Source organism: Delphinus delphis, chromosome 3 (genome assembly GCF_949987515.2).
Source record: "Delphinus delphis chromosome 3, mDelDel1.2, whole genome shotgun sequence".
NCBI lineage: Eukaryota > Metazoa > Chordata > Mammalia > Artiodactyla > Delphinidae > Delphinus > Delphinus delphis.
The window spans coordinates 25,375,093-25,397,369 of record NC_082685.1 but is presented as its reverse complement, the minus strand read 5'-3'; the positions used below and the strand labels follow the sequence as shown (position 1 = coordinate 25,397,369).

General features: G+C 47.0%; 1 protein-coding gene across 2 annotated transcripts in view; it reads right to left on the bottom strand.

Annotated features, from left to right (window-relative positions):
- Positions 1-22,277, bottom strand: part of SH3PXD2B (SH3 and PX domains 2B) — a 113,734-nt gene that overhangs the window by 32,007 nt on the left and 59,450 nt on the right. For both annotated transcript variants that reach the window (XM_060008384.1, XM_060008385.1), the window contains exons 5-7: positions 15,474-15,565; positions 7,393-7,418; positions 268-402 (exon numbers count right to left, since the gene is read on the bottom strand). In XM_060008384.1, coding sequence (XP_059864367.1) covers positions 268-402; positions 7,393-7,418; positions 15,474-15,565 — 253 coding nt within the window. The remainder of the gene's footprint in view (positions 1-267; positions 403-7,392; positions 7,419-15,473; positions 15,566-22,277) is intronic.

Sequence of the window (22,277 nt, the reverse complement as noted above, 5' to 3'; positions counted from 1 at the left end):
TCTGAAACCAGAAGGAATGTTCCTAAAATGTGAACCTCAGGACAAGTCGATAACCCCTGACCCAACAGGATGCTGGTGAGCTGTGACCGAGTGGAGTACTCAAGCACTGTGATCAAACAAGGCCAGCTTTCTAGGAGGCCATCAACCAGATCCGTGGAAACGGAGCAGCCTGGATTGGCCATTGCAGCTTTTGCACTCCCAAGCGTTTCCTGTCCCAGAGGCTTGGTGAGAGTGTAGGGTGGAAGGGAGGTGGTCTAGGTCTCCTACCTGACTCGTTCTTCTCGATGATGTCTACCACTTGCCCCACGCTGAGGCTGATCTCCGAGCTCTCCTGCTTCTGGTAGTCTGCCACCACTACATACTGCTCCAGGACCATGGGGTCCACCGAGGTCAGGTCGCCCCCTGGGGATACAAAATGCCAACACACAACCCATGTGTGAAGGAACAGGAGCCAGGGGGTGGGGTGGGTCAGAAGGACATTCCAAATAGAGAACGAAGCTGTGACAGGACTTGTCTCAGGGTCACCTCATCCATTTATTCTTTCATTCATTTGCTCACTCAACCACCAAAATTTACCAAGTGCCTGTTCTTGTGCAGGCACTGTGCTGGACACTAAGGATTCAGAGTTGATGTGGTACTTGCCCTGAAGAAGCTGACAGCGTAGTGGGACAGTTCATTCATTCCTATCTATCCATCCATTCATCCATCTGCCATTATTCACCCATCATCGTCCACCCAACTAAACATCCATTCATCATTCATCCAACCAAACATCCATCTGTCTAGCTATCCACTGCCATCCATCCAACCCAAATCACTCATCTATTAATTCACGAAGTCACCAGTGATGTTCCAAACACTCTCTTAGATGCTGGGCATACTAAAGTGAATGAAACAGACATGACTCCTAGCCTCAAGTAGCTCAGTCTAGCTGGGGAGAGAGACACGTACACAAGTATATATGATCGCTAAGTATACAGGATAATACTAGTTTTTGACTGATGCATTGCTGGAAACAACCAGGTTGCCAGACAGAGAATGAGTGGGAAAAGGATGCTACATTAAATGGAGCGGTCAGCAAGACCCCTCCAGGGAGGTGACATAAAGCAAAGACCTCGGAGGCAAGGAGGCATGAGGAGAATGGGGACAGAGTGGTGCAGGCAGACTGTGGGATGGGAAAGGGCCTGGAGCCTTCTAGGAACTGGCTGAAGTCCAGGAGTGAGCAGAGGGCGGTCCTGTATGAGATCACCCTGGCAGGCATGGGTCAGAGCAGGCAGGACATGCTGGGCCAAGGCAAGAAGTTCGGATTTTTTGAAACCCTGAAGTAGAAAGCCACTGAAGGGCTTTAAGAAGGGAATGACAAGATTTACATCTTTAAAAAGACAGTTCTGGCTGCCACATGGAGACTGGATTACTGGCAAGAAAAAAAGCAGGAGACCAGATGGAGGACATGGTGTTTGCAGACAAGAGATGATGGTAGCTTTGGACCAGGGCAGGGGCAGCTGGGGAGAGGAGCCCCTGGGGAGGCCATTTCCACAGGATGTAGCGCTGTGTGGCCCTAGTTAAATACTAAGACATATCTGATAAGTAAATGAAAAGATATCACAGAATATGGATGATGTAAAGGGACATCTGAGTTCAGACACTCCAGAGAGAGGGGGCAGCACTTTTAGAGCAGCAGCTGAATGTGATGGGAAGGCAGACTGGCTTTTGTGGCCACTGGGCCCTGGTTTTCTGAAAGTCCTGATTCAAAGGATTCCCTTCTATTGTTTCCATAAACCACTGAAATATCCATTTATACATTTCTGTGTCCAAATACACCCATAATGAGCCAATTTTGTGCATCTGTTCCCAACTCTGTTGGGTAGTATCTTATTGAAATTGGCCATGGTGGGAGTATTTACACCATGGAAAATGGCAAATGCCACAAAGCAGGGCTTCCCATCAGAGAGCTGGTCGTGAAGTATTTACCAGCACGCCGTTGCACCCCAGCCTCTGGCATCTAGAAGCGGCACAAAAGCCCTCTGTTAGAACCACGCGTTCTCCATGTCTGATGCGGAAAATCAGAGCAGGGCGTTGCAGCCGGGTGAAGAAGGGTCACCGCTTCTTGGCTCTGTGACCATGTTCTAGCCATTCACCCTCCCAGGCTGAGGGTAACGGAGGGAAATGGGAGGGCCCCAGGGCAACTCTGCCCCTTGCACCCTGAGTGGAGAAAGCATGAGAAGAGAGAAAGAGAGGAGAAAAAAGAGACGGCAGATGTGGGATGAAGGCTCAGAAGTAGATTGGGAGGGAAGTCGCCCCACATGAATGCCTATCACAGGCTATACACTGTACATAAACTACCTCGACACAACTGCCCTGGAAGGTGGGTATTACCACCCCCATGTTATAGACAAGAAAACAGAGGCTCAGACATATCAGGTGACTTGCCTTAGATCTCACCGCTACCTGGTGACAAGGCCAGATCTGAACCAGGTCCACCTGGTGGCAGTAGGTGAGGAAAGAAAAGATGATAGGAAGGAAGGCTAGTCTGAGATCTTGCTCTCCTACCCCACAGGTCCCCATGACCGCCCCCCAAGTCTTATGTCTTTGCAGCTCTCAGGGTCATCTTCACTACTGCCAGCCTTCTCCTCCTCTGTCACCTCCCACCCAGGTCAGGCCGCAGAGCTGATCTCCTTCCAGCCTCAAGCATGACAGACCGCCCAAGACAGCCCGGCTACTTCAGCGGTTCCATCTTTTAGTGGCCCCAGAGCAGGCTGGTCACTGCCCCCTTTCTGCTGTCCCTCTAGACAGTGATCTCTTGACTGTCTCCTCAACCCCCCGGCACTGTGCTTCTAAGAGGTGCTCTTGTGTGAATGAGCGCAGGCAGACGCGCTCCTGGTCACTTGTCCTGGTCATTGTGAGCTTGGGACACATTCCCCAGTGAATGCAATACGTAGAGACTGGGGTCCACAGTTTTTATCCCAGAATATAATCCGCCTCAGGGCTCAGAACCCCAGGAATGCATCTGCCCTTCTGTTTTAACCTCACGCGGGCTGCATCCAGGTAGCCATGCTTCCTGGTGCCTCAACTGGAGACAAAGAACTGGAGAGTGGAGAGAAGCACCCACTTCACAGTCAGGCTGGAAGCTGAGCCTGCTGCCCGGGTTAGTGGCCAGAGACAGCCCAGTTCTCCCAGGCAGGCGGGCCACTAGTGGGCTGGAGGGGCCAGGACGTGTCTGTGTTCACGTGTGGGCAATCTCTGCTGCCCCTTGTGGCAGCCGTCAGGATTCACTCCCGTAGAGCCGTGGGTCTGATGTGGGAGGACCTTCTTGCTAGGACTCCATCACCTCGCTTCACCCACATCCTCACTACGTCACATCCTTTTCACCAGGGTCTGAGAAAGGCTTCTTGTGGCCAGGGGTGTGCATGTGGGACACCCCGTGATGGGTCTCCATCCTGCCCCTCCAGTCCGTCCTTCATACTGCAGCCAGAGAGCTTGCTCAGAAGTCACAAAAATGGTCCATTTTTGTGCAAGGGGAGCTAAGAATATGTTTTTATACTTTTAAAGATTTATAAAGAATAAGAAGGAGAATGAAAGGAAGAGGAAACAAAAAATTATTATTAGTGACAGAGTCTGCATGGAGCTTGCAAAGCCTAAAATATTTACTATCTGGACCTTTAGAGAAAAAACATTTGCCAACCCCTGGACTAGAACTTGAATGGCATCTACAAAGGCTCAATAAATATTTGAATGAAAGAATGAATATTTTGAAACAGCTTTAAATGACTTCCAACCTCAGGGAGACATTCAAATGCCTTCTCTCACAGCACTTACAACATTTAATTTTGTTTACGTATCTGTCTTTTCTACCAGACTGTGAGGTTACTTCCCACATTGTGTTGCCGTGGTGGAAACGCCTTTTGCATTTCCTGGGGACCTAGAACACTGTCAGGCACACGGTAGGTGCTTAATAAGCATTGAATGAATAACTGTGTCTTGTTCACTCAGCACAGAGATTCAGTGAACATTTGTGGCGTGAATGAACAAAGGATGAATGGAGACACCTAGAAACCCTTCCCGCCCTACACTGCTCAGGCCTCCTTCTGAGAACACACAGCGCTGAGTTACTGGCGGGCACCTGTCTATCTTACAAGCGACCAAAGGCTACTTGTTGCCTGTAAGAAGGGACAGAGACTTTGGATAAGTCAAGGTCCACTTAAGCCAGGTTACTCTGTCCAAAAAGTTCAATTGTTGCTACCTGGCTTTAACAACTGATGGTGGCCCAGTTGTACCACATACAATTCCCAGGATTCTGATCCATGGGCTGATCTATTCATTCCTGCACCAGCTCTCCTAACCAAGCTGCCAACTGACTTGGGTTAACTATGAGCAGGGAGAGGAACTGGGGGACTCACTGCGAACAAGACATGAAGCCAGGAAATGAGGAGGGCAGGGAACAGGGTTGAGGATTCTAGGCTGGCACGAGCACATAATGTGCTGGTACAGGGCTCAGGGCTGGTACTTCTTCCAAGACTTGCTCAGGGGCCAGGTCTGAGCCTTACATATCCTTCCTGTTCTTCTATGACAGTAGCTTTTATTTCTATTTATTTACTTTTTATAAGAATGCGTTAGCACTGGGTTTTTTTAAAAAATATTTATTTATTTTGTTGAGCCAGGTCTTAGTTGTGGCAGGTGGCCTCCTCAGTTGTGGCTCGCGGGCTCCTTAGTTGCAGCTTGCTGGCTCCGTAGTTGTGGCATGCAAACTCTTAGTTGCGGCATGCATGTGGGATCTAGTTCCCTGACCAGGGATGGAACCCAGGCCACCTGCATTGGGAGGGCAGAGTCTTAACCACTGAGCCACCAGGGAAGTCCAACAGTAGCTTTTAGACTAGTTTCCTGCCATTAAGTGGCTCAGAAAAGAGTGCATGGAGTTGCTTTTTCAGGACCAGTTCTTCCAGGGCAGGTTGCCTTCATTTTATCCGGAGCACTCAACTTATCAAAACACCATTCATTTGATCTACTAGGAGTCTCAAACTAGGCTACATAGACCATTTAGGTGTTAGGTGGAGACATCTACTGGCGGAGTGTGATACTGCAACCAGGCTCTATAATGCATAGTAATTGCAGTAGCTAAAAGTTGACGCAGATAGAACTAAGTTCTAGGAGCTACAAGTGTGAAATCAAAGTATTCCTAGATGAGAAATGTCATTCTTGTGGTCCAGCAGGGAATAAGAGGGAAGGAAAAGTCCAGGAGAAAGGAGGAGCTTTGACAGCGTAAGTGTAATTTTATCATTAAGGAAGTGCTATGAAATATTCATGGGACTTCCCTGGTGGTCCAGTGGTTAAAACTCTGCACTTCCACTGCCGGGGTCTCAGGTTCGATCACTGGTCGGGGAAATAAGATCCCGCATTCCATGCAGCGTGGCCAAAAAAAACAAAAAACAAAAAAACCCCAAACAAACATAAAATATTCGCCAAAGGTAAAGTGCCTCACCTACCACAGAATTTTTAAAATGCTGAGTGATGGTAAGATAGGCCTTTCTTCCTAGAAATTCACTATACTGCCAGTCTTGCTGAAAGAGCCAGTAAACAAGAGAATATTCCAATAAGTAAACGGTAGAAAAATCAGGAAGAAAAGGTGCTCCTTAAATAATCACACGATCTGTGAAATTTTGGTGGGAAGATTTTTTTCCTGCAGAATGAGCAGGATTTGAGACCACGTTAGCCAAAGTCTGCAGGAACCAGCCAGGCAGTCAGCCACAACAGGGAAATTCTGGAGCGAGATAAGCCTTCGTCAACTCAGAATTCTCACACAGAAATTTCAGGGCTTGGGCTGTCACCCTTAAATCCTTTTTCAATTTAATCAAGGAGCCTTGTTCTAACATAAAGGAAGTGTTCAAAGGTCAGATAAAAAAATAAGGCAAGTCCCAGCATGGGTTCTCAGTCTGAATGAAGAAAGATGCTATTTTCCACCCAGTCGAACTATAAATAAATCCATCCCCCATCATTGCAGGTGAACGATGTAACAGTGGTCACCACAAATTAGAGCTTCTTCTCTCTTTTCCAAACCAGTCCCCTCATCAAGCCCGTCCTGACTGAATGCTTTTGTTTTCATAAACCAGAGCTGTCTGTTTCCTCTCTCCCTCCCACCCGTCCCCTCCGGGAAAGTCTCTGCACACTCAAAGCCAGAAACTCTGTGACCAGACGAAGACTGTCTGCTTCTCTTCTCCTCTCTGCTCTTTTCTAAGAAACATATCATTATCCCCAGGGCTCAAGGGCTATTTGTAGCTTTAGCAGGATGCCACAGGTCCGGCCAGTATCTATTAAGCTAGAAAGCAGAGCTGTAAACAGACTGGTTGGGAAAAGACCGGAGTTCACTCCAGATGCCATACCTTGAGGCGAAGAAATCCAATTCCTCTCCACTCTTCCTTGCAGGAATGGCCTTGGGGCCCATAAAGCTGACCACAGGCCTTGTACCCAGGGAGCAGTAAAGGGACCAGAGTTGTTGAATTTGGAATTGTTGCTGATGCTGGACAAGAACACCTGGGTGTTCTGAATTAATAGCAGTAGCATAAAAACAGCACAAACACGTGTCTCTTACAACATGCCAGGCACTGTTCTAAGTGCTTTATACATATTATTATGAATCCTATAATACTCCTGCAAGGTAGATTACTATCCTTATGCCCATTTTACAGATGATGAAACTGAGGCCCACGAGAGAAGGCATCCTTTTCCACTTTTGGAATCTCTGCTTGGCCTCCTCTCCACCCATCCTTATCAACCTCCTCAAACTTCCTGGAGTTCTACATAAAGAATTTAGAATTCCAGAAAGCTCTGAAGACCACATTGGCTCCAGATGTGGTATGGGCTAGGGCCTTTGCAGATGTGCAGGATGTTCTTGGGTTGCAGGAGGACAAAGCTGGGCGATTGTGAATCTAAGCTTATCAACCCCAGGCCTGTGGGAACTCAAATCTTTCCTCTGTGCATATTCAAATTCTCACCTTCTCTTTTTTGACATAAGGGTCCTGCTGTCCAGGGAATGGAAAGGGTGTTAGGAAGGAAGAGAATTGACTGTGGGGAGAGTGAAGTGAGTATGGGAGCTGCCTGCAAGAGCAGTTGTCACCGCCCAGATCAGTGGCTGATGGAAGGAAGCACAGAGCCAGGCCTGGTGCCGAGGCTGGCAAATGGATCAGGTCCAAATCGACTGTATGCTTGCACCTCCCAGCCTGCATGCCGTCCCCTCAGCCCCGAATGTCTTTCAGAATCCATCCATCCATCCATCCATCCATCCATCCATCCATCCATCCACATCACTGTATCCCCCATGTAGTGCCCAGGGCCTGGACATCGCTCAGTAGGGGTATGCTAAACATCAAATGAGTAGGAGAAAATGGAAAATATTCTTACCAGATTTCTTTTTCCCAACATGTTCCCTGTACAGGAAAGAAAAGGGGTGGGAAAGAGTAATGAGTCAATATCTTTTCTGTATTGCTATGAGTTATTCCGTTAGAAAACTGAGATTTTCCATCCCACAACATCTCCAGTGAATGAGTGTAAAATCCAAGCCAGTCCCAGGGACCTAGACTCTTTAAAATAAAAAAAAAAGAATTCCTTTTAATTTTCTCCCTTTGCCTGATAAGTGCTCTGGTGCCCTGGGGACCAGCATCTCCACTCTATTTGTAGAGTAGGGGGCTCTGGGGAGGAGCTGATAGGCAGCGGGTAGAGGTGGGTATGCAGTCTGAAAACAGGAGTTAGGACCTCACACTGCACTGAGCCTGACGCCCACCTCATCAGGCACCGGTGGAGGCCTTGCTGCACTTACGAGCAGTGCCCTGAGCTGTACAATTGGAGCAGGAAGCACTCGGTGGTGAGTGGAATACACTAAAACCGGGGAGACATCTGGCTAGCAGTGAACCCTGCACATCTCCCTCACGGTGACACAGAGGACACTATTATGGGCTAGAATCCATACAGAATGAGTAATCGCTCCCATACACTTGTCAACCACGTCAGAGTTTATACACACAACTGCATTATGAACAAAATGTTACAAATCAGGTTTTACAACATACTTTTAAGTAAATTATCCCATTAGTAAAAAGCTTTCCGATGTTATAAAAAGTAAAGGGAGGTGATAGGGAGGTGATAGGATGGTTGGGTTGAGATAGATATTGTGGCAGCAGTAACATTAGCTAATACTACAAAATTCCTAATAAATGTTATTACCCTGTGCTAGGACCCCGCTAGGCACTTCTAGTTCACTCATTTAATACTCATAATAACCACAGGAAATAAGTACTCTCTTGGTGCCCATTTTACAGATGAGGAAAATGAGGCACAGAGAAGTTAAGTAACTTGCCGGAGGTCACACAGCTTGCAAGAAGCACAGCCAGGGTCTGAAATATAATTCACATACCATAAACTTCATCCTTTTAAAGTGTAGAATTAACTGTTTTTTAGTATATTCACAAAGTTGTGCAACCACTGCCATCAGCAAATTCCAGAAAATTTTCATCACTCTCAAAAGAGACCCTGTACCCCTTAGCTGTTCCTCTCCATTTCCATTCCTTCCAGCCCTGGACAACTATTAATATGCTTGCTATCTCTAAGGATTTGTCTATTTTGGACATTTAATATGAATGGAGCCATATAATAGGTGGCTTCTTGTGACTGGTTTCTTTCATGTGACATGTTTCCAAGGGTCGTCCACGTTGTAGCACATATCAGTGTTCATTCCATTTTATGGCTGAATAATATCCCACTGTGTGGATAAACCACGCTTTATCTGTTCATCAACCAACGGGCATTTGGGTTGTTTCTACTTTTTGGCTATTATGAATGATGCTTTTATGAACTTTGTACACAGTTTTGGTATGGACATATATTTTTATTTCTCCTGATTACAGATGTAGGAATGGAATTGTTAGGTAATATGGTAACTCTAGGCTTAAATTTTTTTTTTAAGATTTTTTTTTTTTTGATGTGGACCATTTTAAAAGTCTTTATTGAATTTGCTACAATATTGCTTCTGCTTTAACGTTTTGGCTTCTTGGCCCCGAGGCACGTGGGATCTTAGCTCCCCGACCAGGGATCGAACCTGCATCCCCTGCCTTGGAAGGTCAAGTCCTAACCACGGGACTGCCAGGGGAGTCCCTAGGCTTAACTCCTTGAGGAATTGCCAGGCTGTCTTCCACAGTGGCTGCACCATTGTAGACTCCCACCAGCAACATAGGAAGGTTCCAGTTCCCGCACATCCTCAACACTTGTTGCTATCTGTCTTTTTGATTCTACCTGTGCTAGTGGGTATGAAGTGGTATCTCACTGTGGTTGGAACTTGCATTTCCTGATGGCTAAGGATGCTACACTGAGCATCTTTTCACATGCTTCTTGGCCATTTTTGTATTTTCTTTGAAGAAATGTCTATTCAGTGTCTGATTTTAGAGTCTGGGTTTTTAACCACCATGTAATAATGCTTTCAGTGTAACCTCGAAAGTGGGGGAGCAGGGAGCTAAGCCAAGCCCTGGAGCTTGGGGCTGCCCTCCTGTGTGTCTGGAAGGAGGGGCTGGGCTGGGCCAGTCACTAGTGATGTCCTCTGGCCAGCCATTACCCAGTGCCACTCAGTGTCACTCTCCTGTGCAGGGGAGGGGGAGGGTGACAGTGGAATATCCCAGCTCACACTTCCTGCCACTCATTGTGGACAGCGTCCCGGTCAGAATGCTACCTGGACTGGCCCGCAGAACCCTCACATCAACCCTTAAGGGTCACTCCATTTCGTACGTGGAGACACTGAGGGCCAGAGAGGTGAGGCATCTCTCCCAGGGGAACCCGGGAAGCCTGGCTGGAGCCTGCTCTCCTGACCACACCCTGGACTGTCCTGTGGGGCAAGTTGCCTCTTAGCTGCTGGCTCCAGGACACACCAGCAAAGGTCTCTTAAGTCTACTTCCACGTAAAGCCCTCTTCCCTCGTTGCCATCCAGGCTGCGGCCTGAGCCATGGTCTGGGATACCTGAAATCCCAGCTCCCACACTACCGCGTACCCCTGCTAGCTGTCTCGCTGTCCTAGCTGGAGCACGGGGGTGAGGGGCAGCAGGGGGCTCTCGGTTTCAAGCAGCAGCTTGTGTGAGCTCAAGCAGGCACATTATTTTCTGTGCGACATGCTTAGGGTGATCTCAGGTTTACCCAGGAATGGTAGCGAAAATGGTGCTCCTCTAAGAGCACCATTCATTTCTTTCCTTAGAAACTGCTAGGAAAGACTCCCAGTCTCCATCACAAGCCCTAACTCAGGTCTGAGCATCAGAATCCTGACCAAGGGACCAACCTCACTGAGCACCTGCCCTCACCATTCATTACTGCCTAAACAACCGAGACCCAGCTGAAGCTGCCTGCTGTGGCCCCAAAGCCACCCCTGGGATTCTCAGCACCCTCCTTCCCTCCCTCCCTCCCTCCCTCCTTCCTCCCTCCCCTCCCCCCTTCCTTCCTCCCTTCCTTCCTCCCTCCCTCCCTCCTTCCCTCCCTCCCTCCCTTCCTCCCTCCCTTCCTCCCTCCCTCCCTCCCTCTCTTCCTCCCTTTCTCCTTCCTTCCCTCCTACCTCCCTCCCCCCTTCCTTCCTTCCCTCCTTCCCTCCCTCTCTTTTCCTTCAAAGTCCGGCTTAAGGTCAGGAAGGCATCACTAGGTAAGCACCTGCCATGTGCCTGACACTATCACTACCCTTTATGAGCAGGATATTGCCTAACCAAGATGAGAGCAAGGTTAGCCATGCCCACTTTACTGATGAGGAAAGAGAAGCTCAGAGAAGTCAAGTCACTTGTCCAAGGTCACACAGAGGGGAACACACAAAGAGATTGAAAACTTCCCTTTCCTTCCAGGAAGCCTCTTGGAACTAAATACATCTATTTCAGCAGGATGCTGGTTAGCTTATCTCAGCTGTTACTTTGTGCTTCCTTGGGGTATACAGCCTAGGCTGTGTTTTGTACTTTTAGTGGATGTTCTATTTGTGCATGTGTTTGTGTGTGCACAGGCCACACGTATCCACATGCTCACATGGCCTTTCCCACCAGTATAGAAGCCCCTCTGAGGGCAGGTGCTGTTTTTCTCTTGTATTATTCCTGAAGGAAGAAAGGGAAGTGATCATTAAACACTACAGATTGTGGTCTTTTTTGTTTTTAAATAAATGGAGCAATAAGATTTCTTCTAGCCGGTCAAAAGGTTCTAACCAGAGGAAAAAACTTTAGATTCTCACCACACCACATGCCAAATGTTGAAATGAATTCTAATCGATTTAATGAGTAAATATTAAAAGAAAACACAAAGCATAAATCAACTAGAAAAAAATTAAGGGAACTATCTTGTGTCTGAATGGTGATTGTCCTTCTTAGACTGAAAGCAAATGAAAGAAATCACAACTAAAAAATTGGTTACTGGATTTGACTTCACAAAAATATAAAACTTATGTACATCATAAAATCCAGGAACAAGATATAAATGGGACAAATATTTACCACAAATATGGAAAAGGCTAATTCCTTACTATATAAACAGCCTGTACAAATCAATAATAAAAATAGCTCAGGGCTTCCGTGGTGGCGCAGTGGTTGAGAGTCCGCCTGCCGATGCAGCGGACGCGGGTTCATGCCCCGGTCCGGGAGGATCCCACATGCCGCAGAGCGGCTGGGCCCGTGAGCCATGGCCGCTGAGCCTGCGCGTCTGGAGCCTGTGCTCCGCAACGGGAGAGGCCACAACAGTGAGAGGCCCGCGTACCAAAAAAAAAAAAAAAAGCTCAATATGTCCACTGGCCCCTAAGGCCCCAAAGGCAGGAACTAGGCTTGTTTTTCTGGACTTTCAGTGTGGATGGCAGTTGTGGGAAATGTTTGGGGAGTTAACACACTTGAATGGTTGACCCTGTCTTTGCTGGTTTTCGCCCAGAGATGTGGGGGAAGGGAGAGCCATCTGGAAGGCCTGAGATGAAAGATTCTGGTCCTCCCATATGAGAACAAGCATCTCCACATGGTACCCACTTCTTCCAGTGATGTACAACAATCAAATGGACCAATTAGCTTCTCTCTTACCATCTCATAAAAGATCGCAGAACCCAAGCACCTTGGCCCTGGCAGCCAAGGAGATGTGAAAACTGTGTACCTACTATGCGCCAGGCACCGTGCTCAGCACTTCACACACATAGATGCAAGCCTCACAGTGATTGTGGGTCCCACATCCATGGATTCAACCAACCTCGGATTGAAAATGTTCAGGAAAAAAATTCCAGAAAGTTCCAAAAAACCAACCCCCCTGCTGGTAATGAGGGATGACTGTATTACTATTCCCATTGAAGAAGTGAGGAAACGGATTTACCTTAAAAGTATAAGAACAAAACTCTAACTCCAGGAAACTGGGGAACAGGTCTATCTTTTGAATTATCAAGCATAATACCCAGGGGGGCTCACCACGATTTCAGCCCCCAAACTCCAGAAAACTAGCTGCTGAGCATGTCCTAATTTTCCCACCATTATTTCATTTCAGTCTCCCAATAACCCCATAATGTGGGTGGGGCAGGTGACGTGGTCTCATTTCACAGATGAGGTAAGCGAGGCAGAAGGGGAGGGGAAGGGATTGCTCTGCCCGGATGGAAGAGCTGGCTGTCTGGCCAGCAGACCGGAAGCTCCCTGTGGGCACAGACTGCATCTGCCATGTCTTCTCTTTGTCCCCCCGTGCCCAGCCCGTGGGCTTGGCATTCAGCAGGTCCTTGATACCTATTTCCTGAATGGATAAACAACGCTGGTGCTCCGGACCGGGAACAGCGCCGGGTCTAGAATTCCCAGTCTTATGTTCCTTCTACAAGCCCAAGCCAGCCAACAAGTGGGGAACGTGGGGCTGTGGCCACCAGAGAGCATGACAAAGCCCCCAAACAGCCTCCCTGACATGCCGGCTCCTCTAGAGGGCTGGCTCCCACCCTATGTTCCCCAGTGTCCTTCCTTCCTGCACGAAGGTGCCTGGACTCTTCTCAAGCACAGCGGGCTGCCCCTGGCCTGGGTCTCTCCCATCTCTGTCGAAAAGTTGGGCTGATGCCTGCTCGGAGCTGGGGACCCACTCACCACCCTCGCCAGGCAGGAGGCCAAAGACATCTGAGCATTAACATTCAGAAGGGGCGTCTGGGCGGCGATTCTTAACCTCAAGTCCCTGAATGGGGTTTGGCACAATTGAGGACCTCCTGAAACAGGGGGCATTTTTCTCGGGAGAAGGAAGAAAGCTTTTATTGGATTCTCCAAATGGTCCACGATCCTCCCCAGAGTTAAGATCTCTGGGAGGCTGAGACGAGGTGGAAGAAAATCTAGATGTCACCACGAGACAGGAGACAGGCGCAGGGGTGGGGAACAGGCTGCCCAGAACCACTCGGCTTAACAGTGGCCAAGCAACCTTCCTTGTGAAGGTCCATCAACTGGACGTCTTGAACAACGCTGGGAGTAAAAACACCTACAGTTGGGTATCCAGAGAGGGAAAAATACCATGGGCCACCGCTTTTCGAGCACTTGGCAGGTTCCTGGAAGTTTTACGTGTGGCAGCCATTCCATCATCACTGTAATTGTAAGGCTCACTGCTATTCCCATTTCACAAGGGGTGAAATCCAGGCCTGAGGCTACACAGCCCATGAGTGGAAGAGGCGAGATTTGCACCTGGATGTATCCAAATGCAAACCCAGACTCACCCAGACTCTGTCTCTTAAGCCCAGCTGTCCCTTCTGTGGGAGGCACACACACACAGAGCTTACGTGAAGACTCAGGCAGACCTGGGGAAGATCCACCTCGCCTCTTCCAACCCTGGGCAAGTCTCTTTCCTTATTCTGAACCTCAACTTCCTCATCTGTAAAATGGGAACGACAGCTCCTACCTGGCAGTTTTGTGATAGAATGAAGTAGAAACTGAATATGTTAAGCTCCGTATTCTTTGATTCACTTCACCTAGAAATTAAAATCAAAGCCAGGGGCTACCAGCCTGAGTTAGCAGTTTAACCCTGACTGCCTGGGAGCACTGTAGACAAAGGTCCCTTGAGAATATATCACCATGTCTTGTTATGTCCATAAAAGCTGGGGACTGTTTACCAGGCACAAATGCTAAAGACACCAAGAACAGAAATATTAGCCAGGATGGGCTGCAGGCCCATTAGCAGATTTACACTTATTCTGTATCTTTTCAAAAAAAATTCATGTGTTGGCAAGACGTTCCCTTGCAATGTTTTGATTCAAAAGATTTACTGTGGTCCCTTACGGAATGTCATTCCCATGCTTCTGTGTGCTGGCTCTGAGAAGCTGCATTCACTTACTCCGTGCTTGTCACAGGAAATGGTATTTATTGCAATATGTTGACTGTAGAAAGTTTCATCTGTGTGGTAGTTAAACCATTAGTCCTGAGCGATCAGCTCACCCTCTGTGATCTCCGAACTTGATTCTGCATGTAGCCGCGTGTATATATATAAATGGCCTGATTTCATGTGTTAAAGCTCTTTGCTGCTTTCCTTACAGGTCTATTTAAAAAGTAAGCTTTGTGAGTTCACCAGATTCCCTTCTAGAAAGCAACATGACTTTTTCTAGCTCAACCTACATAAAGTGTGTAGCACGTGAACGCTGAACCGACGTAAGCCTGGGTCATTACTGCTGTCCTGGGCAGTAAGTTACACTCAGAACTAAGAGGACCAGTTCCCACTTCTCCCGCCACAGCGCCTGGCTAGTACTTCTCGGCCCTTCCTGACGGGGCCCCAGTGGACCCCTAACCCTGCCAGCTCTTGCTCCTGTGACTCAGGACAGCCCAGCACCTGTGGTCTGTGTCCTCCTCCCCCACTGCGATTTCTCCATTAGACAGATCCTTTCTTTCTGCAGACGTCTATGATGCCTTTCCCCGAAAAGGGCTTTTAAAAAAGCATCATGCATCAGTCAGTGTTTCACGCTGGCACAGCTGTTGGTGCCGTCAGCTCTTGGCGTGTAAAGGCCAGCAGGCGGCTGGTATTGAGATTCTGTGCGATGCGCACTGGGGGGCTGGGGAGATGCACTGCCTGGCATCTGGGAGCGCAGCCTGTCCGCTGCGGGGAGAAGTGAGATCAAACCCTGGCCCCGTCATTCACTATCGATGGGACCTGGAGCAGGTCTCAGTCAGTCACTCACTCACATCCCTGATGGTCCTGGGCACATCTACCTCTGAGGACAGGGCACACAGTCTCTGCCTCGAGGGCTCACCGTCTCCCCTGTTCAGGTATGGTGGGTAAACGCAGGGCATTAGGGAATTCAGTAGTGCACTCAACCAGCTTCCTTCACCTGTAAAACTCAGCTATGGCTACCTGCAGTCACTACGAAGGCTACATGAAGTGAGGCCCGGCAGGGCCTTCACTGATGTAATCTAGGTTAATTTTTACTTAGCTTTCCTCCCATTCCTCCTGGGGCTGGCCGGCCCAGCAGGAAGGAGGGCTGTGAGGGTATGCTCTAAGGAGATCCACAAACCAACTTACTCTTTGGGGGGATTCAGGTCCTCAGGTCTTGTTTCAAAGAACTGCAGCACCTCATCACACTGAGAAATGTAGGGGGGCAGCTGGATCAGGGCCTGGAGAAGAGACACACAGGTGAGCCCAAAGGAAGGGAAGGGGTGTCAGGAATGCCATTAAGTCAGGAGTCCTCAGACTTGGGCAGGCATCAGGATCACCTGGGGGGCTGGGCCTTACTCCCACAGTTTCAGATTCAGTAGGTCTGGCGTGGGGCCTGAGAATGTGCCTTTCTAGCAAGTTCCCTGGTGATGTTGCCACTGCTGGTTTGGGGACCACACACACACACACACACACAGACACACACACACAGACACACACACACACACACACACACACACACAGTATATATACACACATATATATTACAGGCATATTTGGACAAATAATATGTACATATTTAGACAAAGCAATAAATTGTGAACAAGGTCCTACTGTAGGGCACAGGGAACTATATTCAATATCTTGTAATAAACCATAATGGAAAAGAATATGAAAAAGAATATATAGATGTATAACTGAATCACTTTGCTGTACACCAGAAACTAATATAACATTGTAAATCAACTACACTTCAATAAAAATAAAAATTGTGAACTTCATGCCATGTCATTATTCTTCTACACCACCATCTCTACTGGATACTGGTGTCTATTAGATAAATATCTCATGTTTTATTCAACTAGCTGCTTACCGGTGAACATTTAGGTTATTTCCAACATGTCTGTATGTCCCAACTCATGGATCTGAAGTGTGAAAGTGAAGGGACTATTTTATGATTTGGGTAGAAGTTACAAGTTCCCAGATTAACAAAAGGTTGAAACACCCGGGACGTCCCAATGCCCAAGTCCATGTTAATCTGCCCCCTCGGCTCATCAGTTACAGAAGCCTCATCTCTCCTTGGCCAATGGGCTGGAGGAGGTGGTGAGGGGCACGAAGTGGGCCCAGGCATTTATTATGCTGGTTTCTCTACTAACAGGTATTCATTCAGTGATTCAATAGACATTTTCTTTATGCCCAGCACTGCACTGATTTCTGTGGACACAGGACAGAATTATAGGGTACATCCCATTATGAAAGGATTTGAAACAAAGACATGGCTCAAAATGAATAAAGAGCTTAGTTTAACAAATGTTTACGTAAGCCCCCCTCTGGCACAGGTTCTGAGGATGCAAATCTGAGCGTAGTAGGGTTGTTTCGTGCACACACTCTATTATAAAATTCTTTGCAGGGAGAGGGCTAGTGCAGAGGCATGAATTTAAACAACACAGGCGTGCTGTGGAGGGAGGCGGGACCCTGCTCTCTCTGCCGATAGGGCTCAGTTCCCTGGTGCCTCTCATATGCCTTCTTGCCATGCTGAGTGTTGAGTCTGGAGTGGAAGAGACATGTCTTGTATCTTCTGTAGAAGAAGCTTCTAAAAGCTATCCCCTCACAAAGTGATTTTCCAACCCTAGCATTGGGTTATGAGGGACTAATGGAAAGATAGATGGGGGTCTCCAATGTGGTACCTTCTACAACGCTTTCAGAGGTATTTTGACCTGGATTTTTTTTTTCCAAGTTTTAAAAAGTTTTAATTTTTAAATTAAATTTTACCACAAATTTTATTGTGGTAAAATACACATAGATCATTACTGTCTTCACCTTTTCAAAAAAATATTTATTTATTTATTTTTGGCTGCGTTGGGTCTTCATTGCTGCGCACGGGCTTTCTCTAGTTGCGGTGAGTGGGGGCTACTCTTTGTTGCGGTGCACAGGCTTCCCGCTGTGGTGGCTTCTCTTGTTGTGAAGCATGGGCTCTAGGTACATGGGCTTCAGTAGTTGTGGTTCACGGGCTCTAGAGTGTAGGCTCAGTAGTTGTGGCGCACGGGCTTAGTTGCTCCGCGGCATGTGGGATCTTCCCGGACCAGGGCTCGAACCCATGTTCCCTGCATTGGCAGGCGGATTCCTGCGCCACCAGGGAAGCCACAGGTCTTCACCATTTTTAAGTGTACAATTCAGTGGCATTAAGTATGTTCACACTGTTGTGGAACCATCACCACTACCCATCCATCCAAGAACTCTTTTCACCTTGTGAGACTGAAACCCTATACCCATCAAACAACAACTTTGCACTCCCCCTCCCCAGCCCCTGGCAACCACCATTCCACTTTCTGTGTGTATGAATTTCCCTACTCCAGGTACCTCATATAAGTGCAATCACACAGTATTTACCCTCTAAGTGACTGGTTGATTCACTTAGCATTATGTCCTCAAGGTTCATCCACATTGTATCATGTGTCAGAATGTCTTTCCTTTTCAAGGCTGAATAGCATTCCATCCCATGTCTACAACACATTTTGATTATTCATTCACCCCTTGGTAGTCACTTGGGTTGCTGACCTGACATGACCTTTGAGTCAGGCTCTGACTTTAAGCCACTTCCCCTCTCCTGATGTATGACCTGGCCCAATACTAAGGTGGGGAAATCTGTAAGGTAAGTGGACATGTTTTAGTAGGGTGCCTTCCCTGGCCACTGTCTACTTTCTATGCTGTATAAAGATAGGATGAAGGATGCTGACCTAAGGGCCTGGTATTTGTGGCTCACTGATTTTTCTTTTATTAGCCTTGAAGTATCTCCTGCTCTGTAGCAAACCCCCAGGGACCAGACTTTTCCAGGCCAGAGGCAGGGAGCCCAAGAGGGAGAGAGTGGATACATCCCACTTCCCATTTCTGACCCCCTTCTCTTTCTGGTTTGGAGCAGCGAGTATTCATTTTCCTGCTGTCTTGGGGCTCCCTGTGGGTTGCTCTTTCCTCTGAAATCCTGCAGCTCTTGCAGTTGGAACCACATAATGAAGGGGCTGATTATATGCTGGACCGTGGTGTGTCCTGGCTGCTTCGTGGGCAGAAATCTTGCGGCTCCCCCCAGACTGCAAACACGACATTCCCTTATGTTGGCTCAGCACTTGATGGCTCCCACAATGTGTTCGTCTGCATCATGTCATGTCACCCTGAAAGGGCTGGCCCACTTTACAGATGGTGAAACAGAGGTTCTGGGGAAGTGACTAGGACTTGAGCCCCCCAGCGTCTCCAGCTCCTCTACCCCAGATCCAGAGGATTTCCTCCTGCACCTTCCCACATGTCTTGACAGTGCTGGGAGGACCCTGACGCCTGGTTGAAAGTATCTGCTGGATAAATGATGTGAGGAAGAGGCTTGGCCGTGGCCACGTGGCCCTGGGTAAGCCCTGAGGTGGCCATGGTTTCTGCCTACAGGGGGCCTCTCTGCTGAAATGGGCAGAGACCCCGAATGGACCAGTGCGGAAGGGACAACGAGGCCCATGGAAACCTCCCGACAGTGCCAAGTTCTCTTTAGGTTTTGAGCAAATCCTAGGAGGTAAAAGCCAAACCAAACCCCCAAAGCATAATACAAAGCCAAGCTACTCAAAAAAGGCAGCACCGAATGCTTTGATATTTGCCCCTTTCATTTTGGAACGACAGGCTAACAGCAAAAACATGACCTGGGGCACAGCAATAGTTCTGCTTCTGAAATACCCCAGAATTGTCTCGTGTTTGGTCAGTATGACAAAGAACCGCAGTTCCAAGAAAACTCTGGTTCTGTTCCGCATGGAATCCTGGCCCTTTGGACAGTTGTGGCTGCTCGATGCAGAGGTAAGAGGAGAGGTGAGGAGGGCAAGTCCTGCTTGCCTGTGTAATAATGAAGGGTCAGACAGATCCAGCTCCTGGTTCTGGCTCTAGCCATGTCCTATCACCTCTGGGCCTCAGTCTGCTCATCTGTAAAATGGAAATAACTAACACCCATCCTGAAGGGTTGTGCTACAGAACAAGTGAGCAAGTGGCTGTAAGGTTTCCATCATATACTAGCTGCTTGATAAACATCCAGTTAACCCCCTGGCTCTCTGAACTGTACCAAGTACAATAGGGTGCTGTGGGACTTCCCTGGTGGCACAGTGGTTAAGAATCCGCCTGCCAATGCAGGGGACACAGGTTCGAGCCCTGGTCTGGGAAGATCCCAAATGCCACGGAGCAGCTAAACCCGTGTGCCACAACTACTGAGCCTGCGCTCTAGAGCCCGCGAGCCACAACTGCTGAGCCCGCACGCCTAGAGCCTGTGCTCTGCAACAAGAGAAGCCACCACAGTGAGAAGCCCGGCGCACTGCAACAAAGTAGCCCCCGCTCACCGCAACTAGAGAAAGCCCACGTGCAACAACGAAGACTCAGCACAGCCAAAAATAAATAAATATATAAATATATATATTTATATAAAAATAGTGTGCTGCTTCCAGGGATGACTTTAGAGTCAGCAAGGTGATTCAGTTCAATCACAACGCCTCGGCTAGAGAGAGAGAGTTTGTGTCTTCAACAGAATTTTAAGTGCATAGCACAGTACTGTTGGCCATTGTACAGCAGACCTCTAGAGCTGATTCCTTCTTGCTTGACTGAAACTTCATGCCTGTTGATTAGAAACTCCTCATTTTCCCCTCCCCCCAGCCCCTGGCAACCACCATTTCACTCTCTGATTCTATGAATTTGACGATTTTAGATAACTCATGTCAGTGGAATCATACAGTATTTGATCTTTCTGTGATCGGCCTATTTCACTTAGCATAATGTCCTTAAGGTTTATCCATGTTGTTGCGTATTGCCGAATTTCTTCTTTTTAAAGGCTGAATAGTATGCTATTGTATGTACAGGCCACATTTAGGTTGATTCTACATCTTGGCTATTGTAAATTGTGCTGCAGTGAACGTGGGAGTGCTAATATCTCTTCCAAATCCTGATTGCAATTCCTTTGGACAAATATCCAGAAATAGGATTGCTTGACTATATGGTAGTTCTATTTTTAATTTTTTGAGGAACCTGCATACTGTGTTTCATAGTGGCTGCATTTTGCATTCCCACAGTGTGCAAGACTTCCAGTTTCTCTATATCCTCACCAACACTTGTTGTCTTGTTTTGTTTTTTTTTTTACATCTTTATTGGAGTATAATTGCTTTCCAACACTGTATTAGTTTCTGCTGTATAACAAAGTGAATCAGTTATATGTATACATATATCCCCATACCCCCTCCCTCCCACCTTCCCTATGCCACCCCTCTAGGTGGTCACAAAGCACCGAGCTGATCTCCCTGTGCTATGCGGCTAGTTCCCACTAGCTATCTATTTTATGTTTGGTAGTGTACATATGTCCACGCCACTCTCTCACTTCGTCCCAGCTTACCCTCCCCCCTCCCTGCGTCCTCAAGTCCATTCTCTACGTCTGAGTCTTTATTCCTATCCTGCCCCTAGGTCCATCAGAACCACTTTTTTTTAGATTCCATATATATGTGTTAGCATACAGTATTTATTTTTCTCTTTCTGACTTACTTCATGTTATTGTTTTTGATACTAGCCATGCTGACAGATGTGAGGTGATATCATATTGTGGTTTTGGTTTGCATTTCCCTATTGATTCGCGACACTGAGCAACTTTTCATATACCTGTTGGTCATTTGTGTATCTTCTCTGGAGAAAGGTCTATTCAAGACTTTGGCCCATTTAAAAATTGGGATATTAGCTCTTTTTGCTATTGAGATGCATAAGTTCCTTACATATTGATATTTTGGGGATTAACCCCTTATCAGATATGTGATTTGCAAATATTTGCTCCCATTTTGTAGTTTGCCTTTTCACTCTATAGATTATTTTGCTGTGCAGAAGCTTTTTAGTTTGATGTATTCCCACTTCTTTATTTTTGTTTTTGTTGCCTATGATTTTCGTGTCATATCCATGAGATCATTGCCAAGAGCCCTGAAATAAATCCATGCATATGGTTAACTGATCCTCAACAAAGGTGCCAAGAATACACGGCGGGGAGAGGACAGCTTCTTCAACAAATGGTGCTGGGAAAACTGGATATCCATATGCAAAAGAATGAAATTGGGCCCTTATCTTATACCATACACAAAAATCAACTCAAAATGGATTAAAGCCTTAAACATAAGACCTGAAACTATAAAATTCCTAGAAGAAAGAACTTCCCCAACTTGCTTCCCGTGAGCGTGACCAGGCTCTGCAGAGCTTCCTCTGGTAGTAAGCAACAGAAGCTGGCTATATTTAAAGACAGTTTTTGTTGCTGTTGCACCACTGTTTTTATTTTTACTTTTAGGGTATGTGATACCAGTTTCACATTATGGTTGTGATATAAAATTTTCTCTAAAATATATATTTTTAAAGAGGTTAAAAAAGTGAATTAATATAAAGAAAAATATTAATAATAATATAGGTAGTAGAATATGGTAAAAATCTTCAGGGGAGGTCTCAAGGGACTGGAGTCTGGTAAACACTACTGTTTACTGCCTACAGAGTTTACTTTAAAACATTAGCGTTGGCCAAAATGTTTGTTTGGGGTTTTCGTAAGACGTTATGGAAAAACTCAAATGAACTTTTTGGTCAACCCATTACTACAGCACAGTAGAGGGGGTGGGGGAGGGAAGTATTGGGAATTTGGGATTAGCAGATGCAAGCTATTATATATAGGATGGATAAACAACAAGGTCCTACTGTATAGCACAGGGAACTATATGCAATATCCTATGATAAATCATAATGGAAAAGAATATGAAAAAAAAAATATATATATAACTGAGTCACTCTGCTGTACAGCAGAAATTAACACAACATTGTAAATCAACTATACTTCAATAAAATAAAAAATAAAAATAAAATACTACAGCACGGGCATACACACTCACACGTTCATAGGGGTGTGGTGTGTGTGTGTGTGTGTGTGTGTGTGTG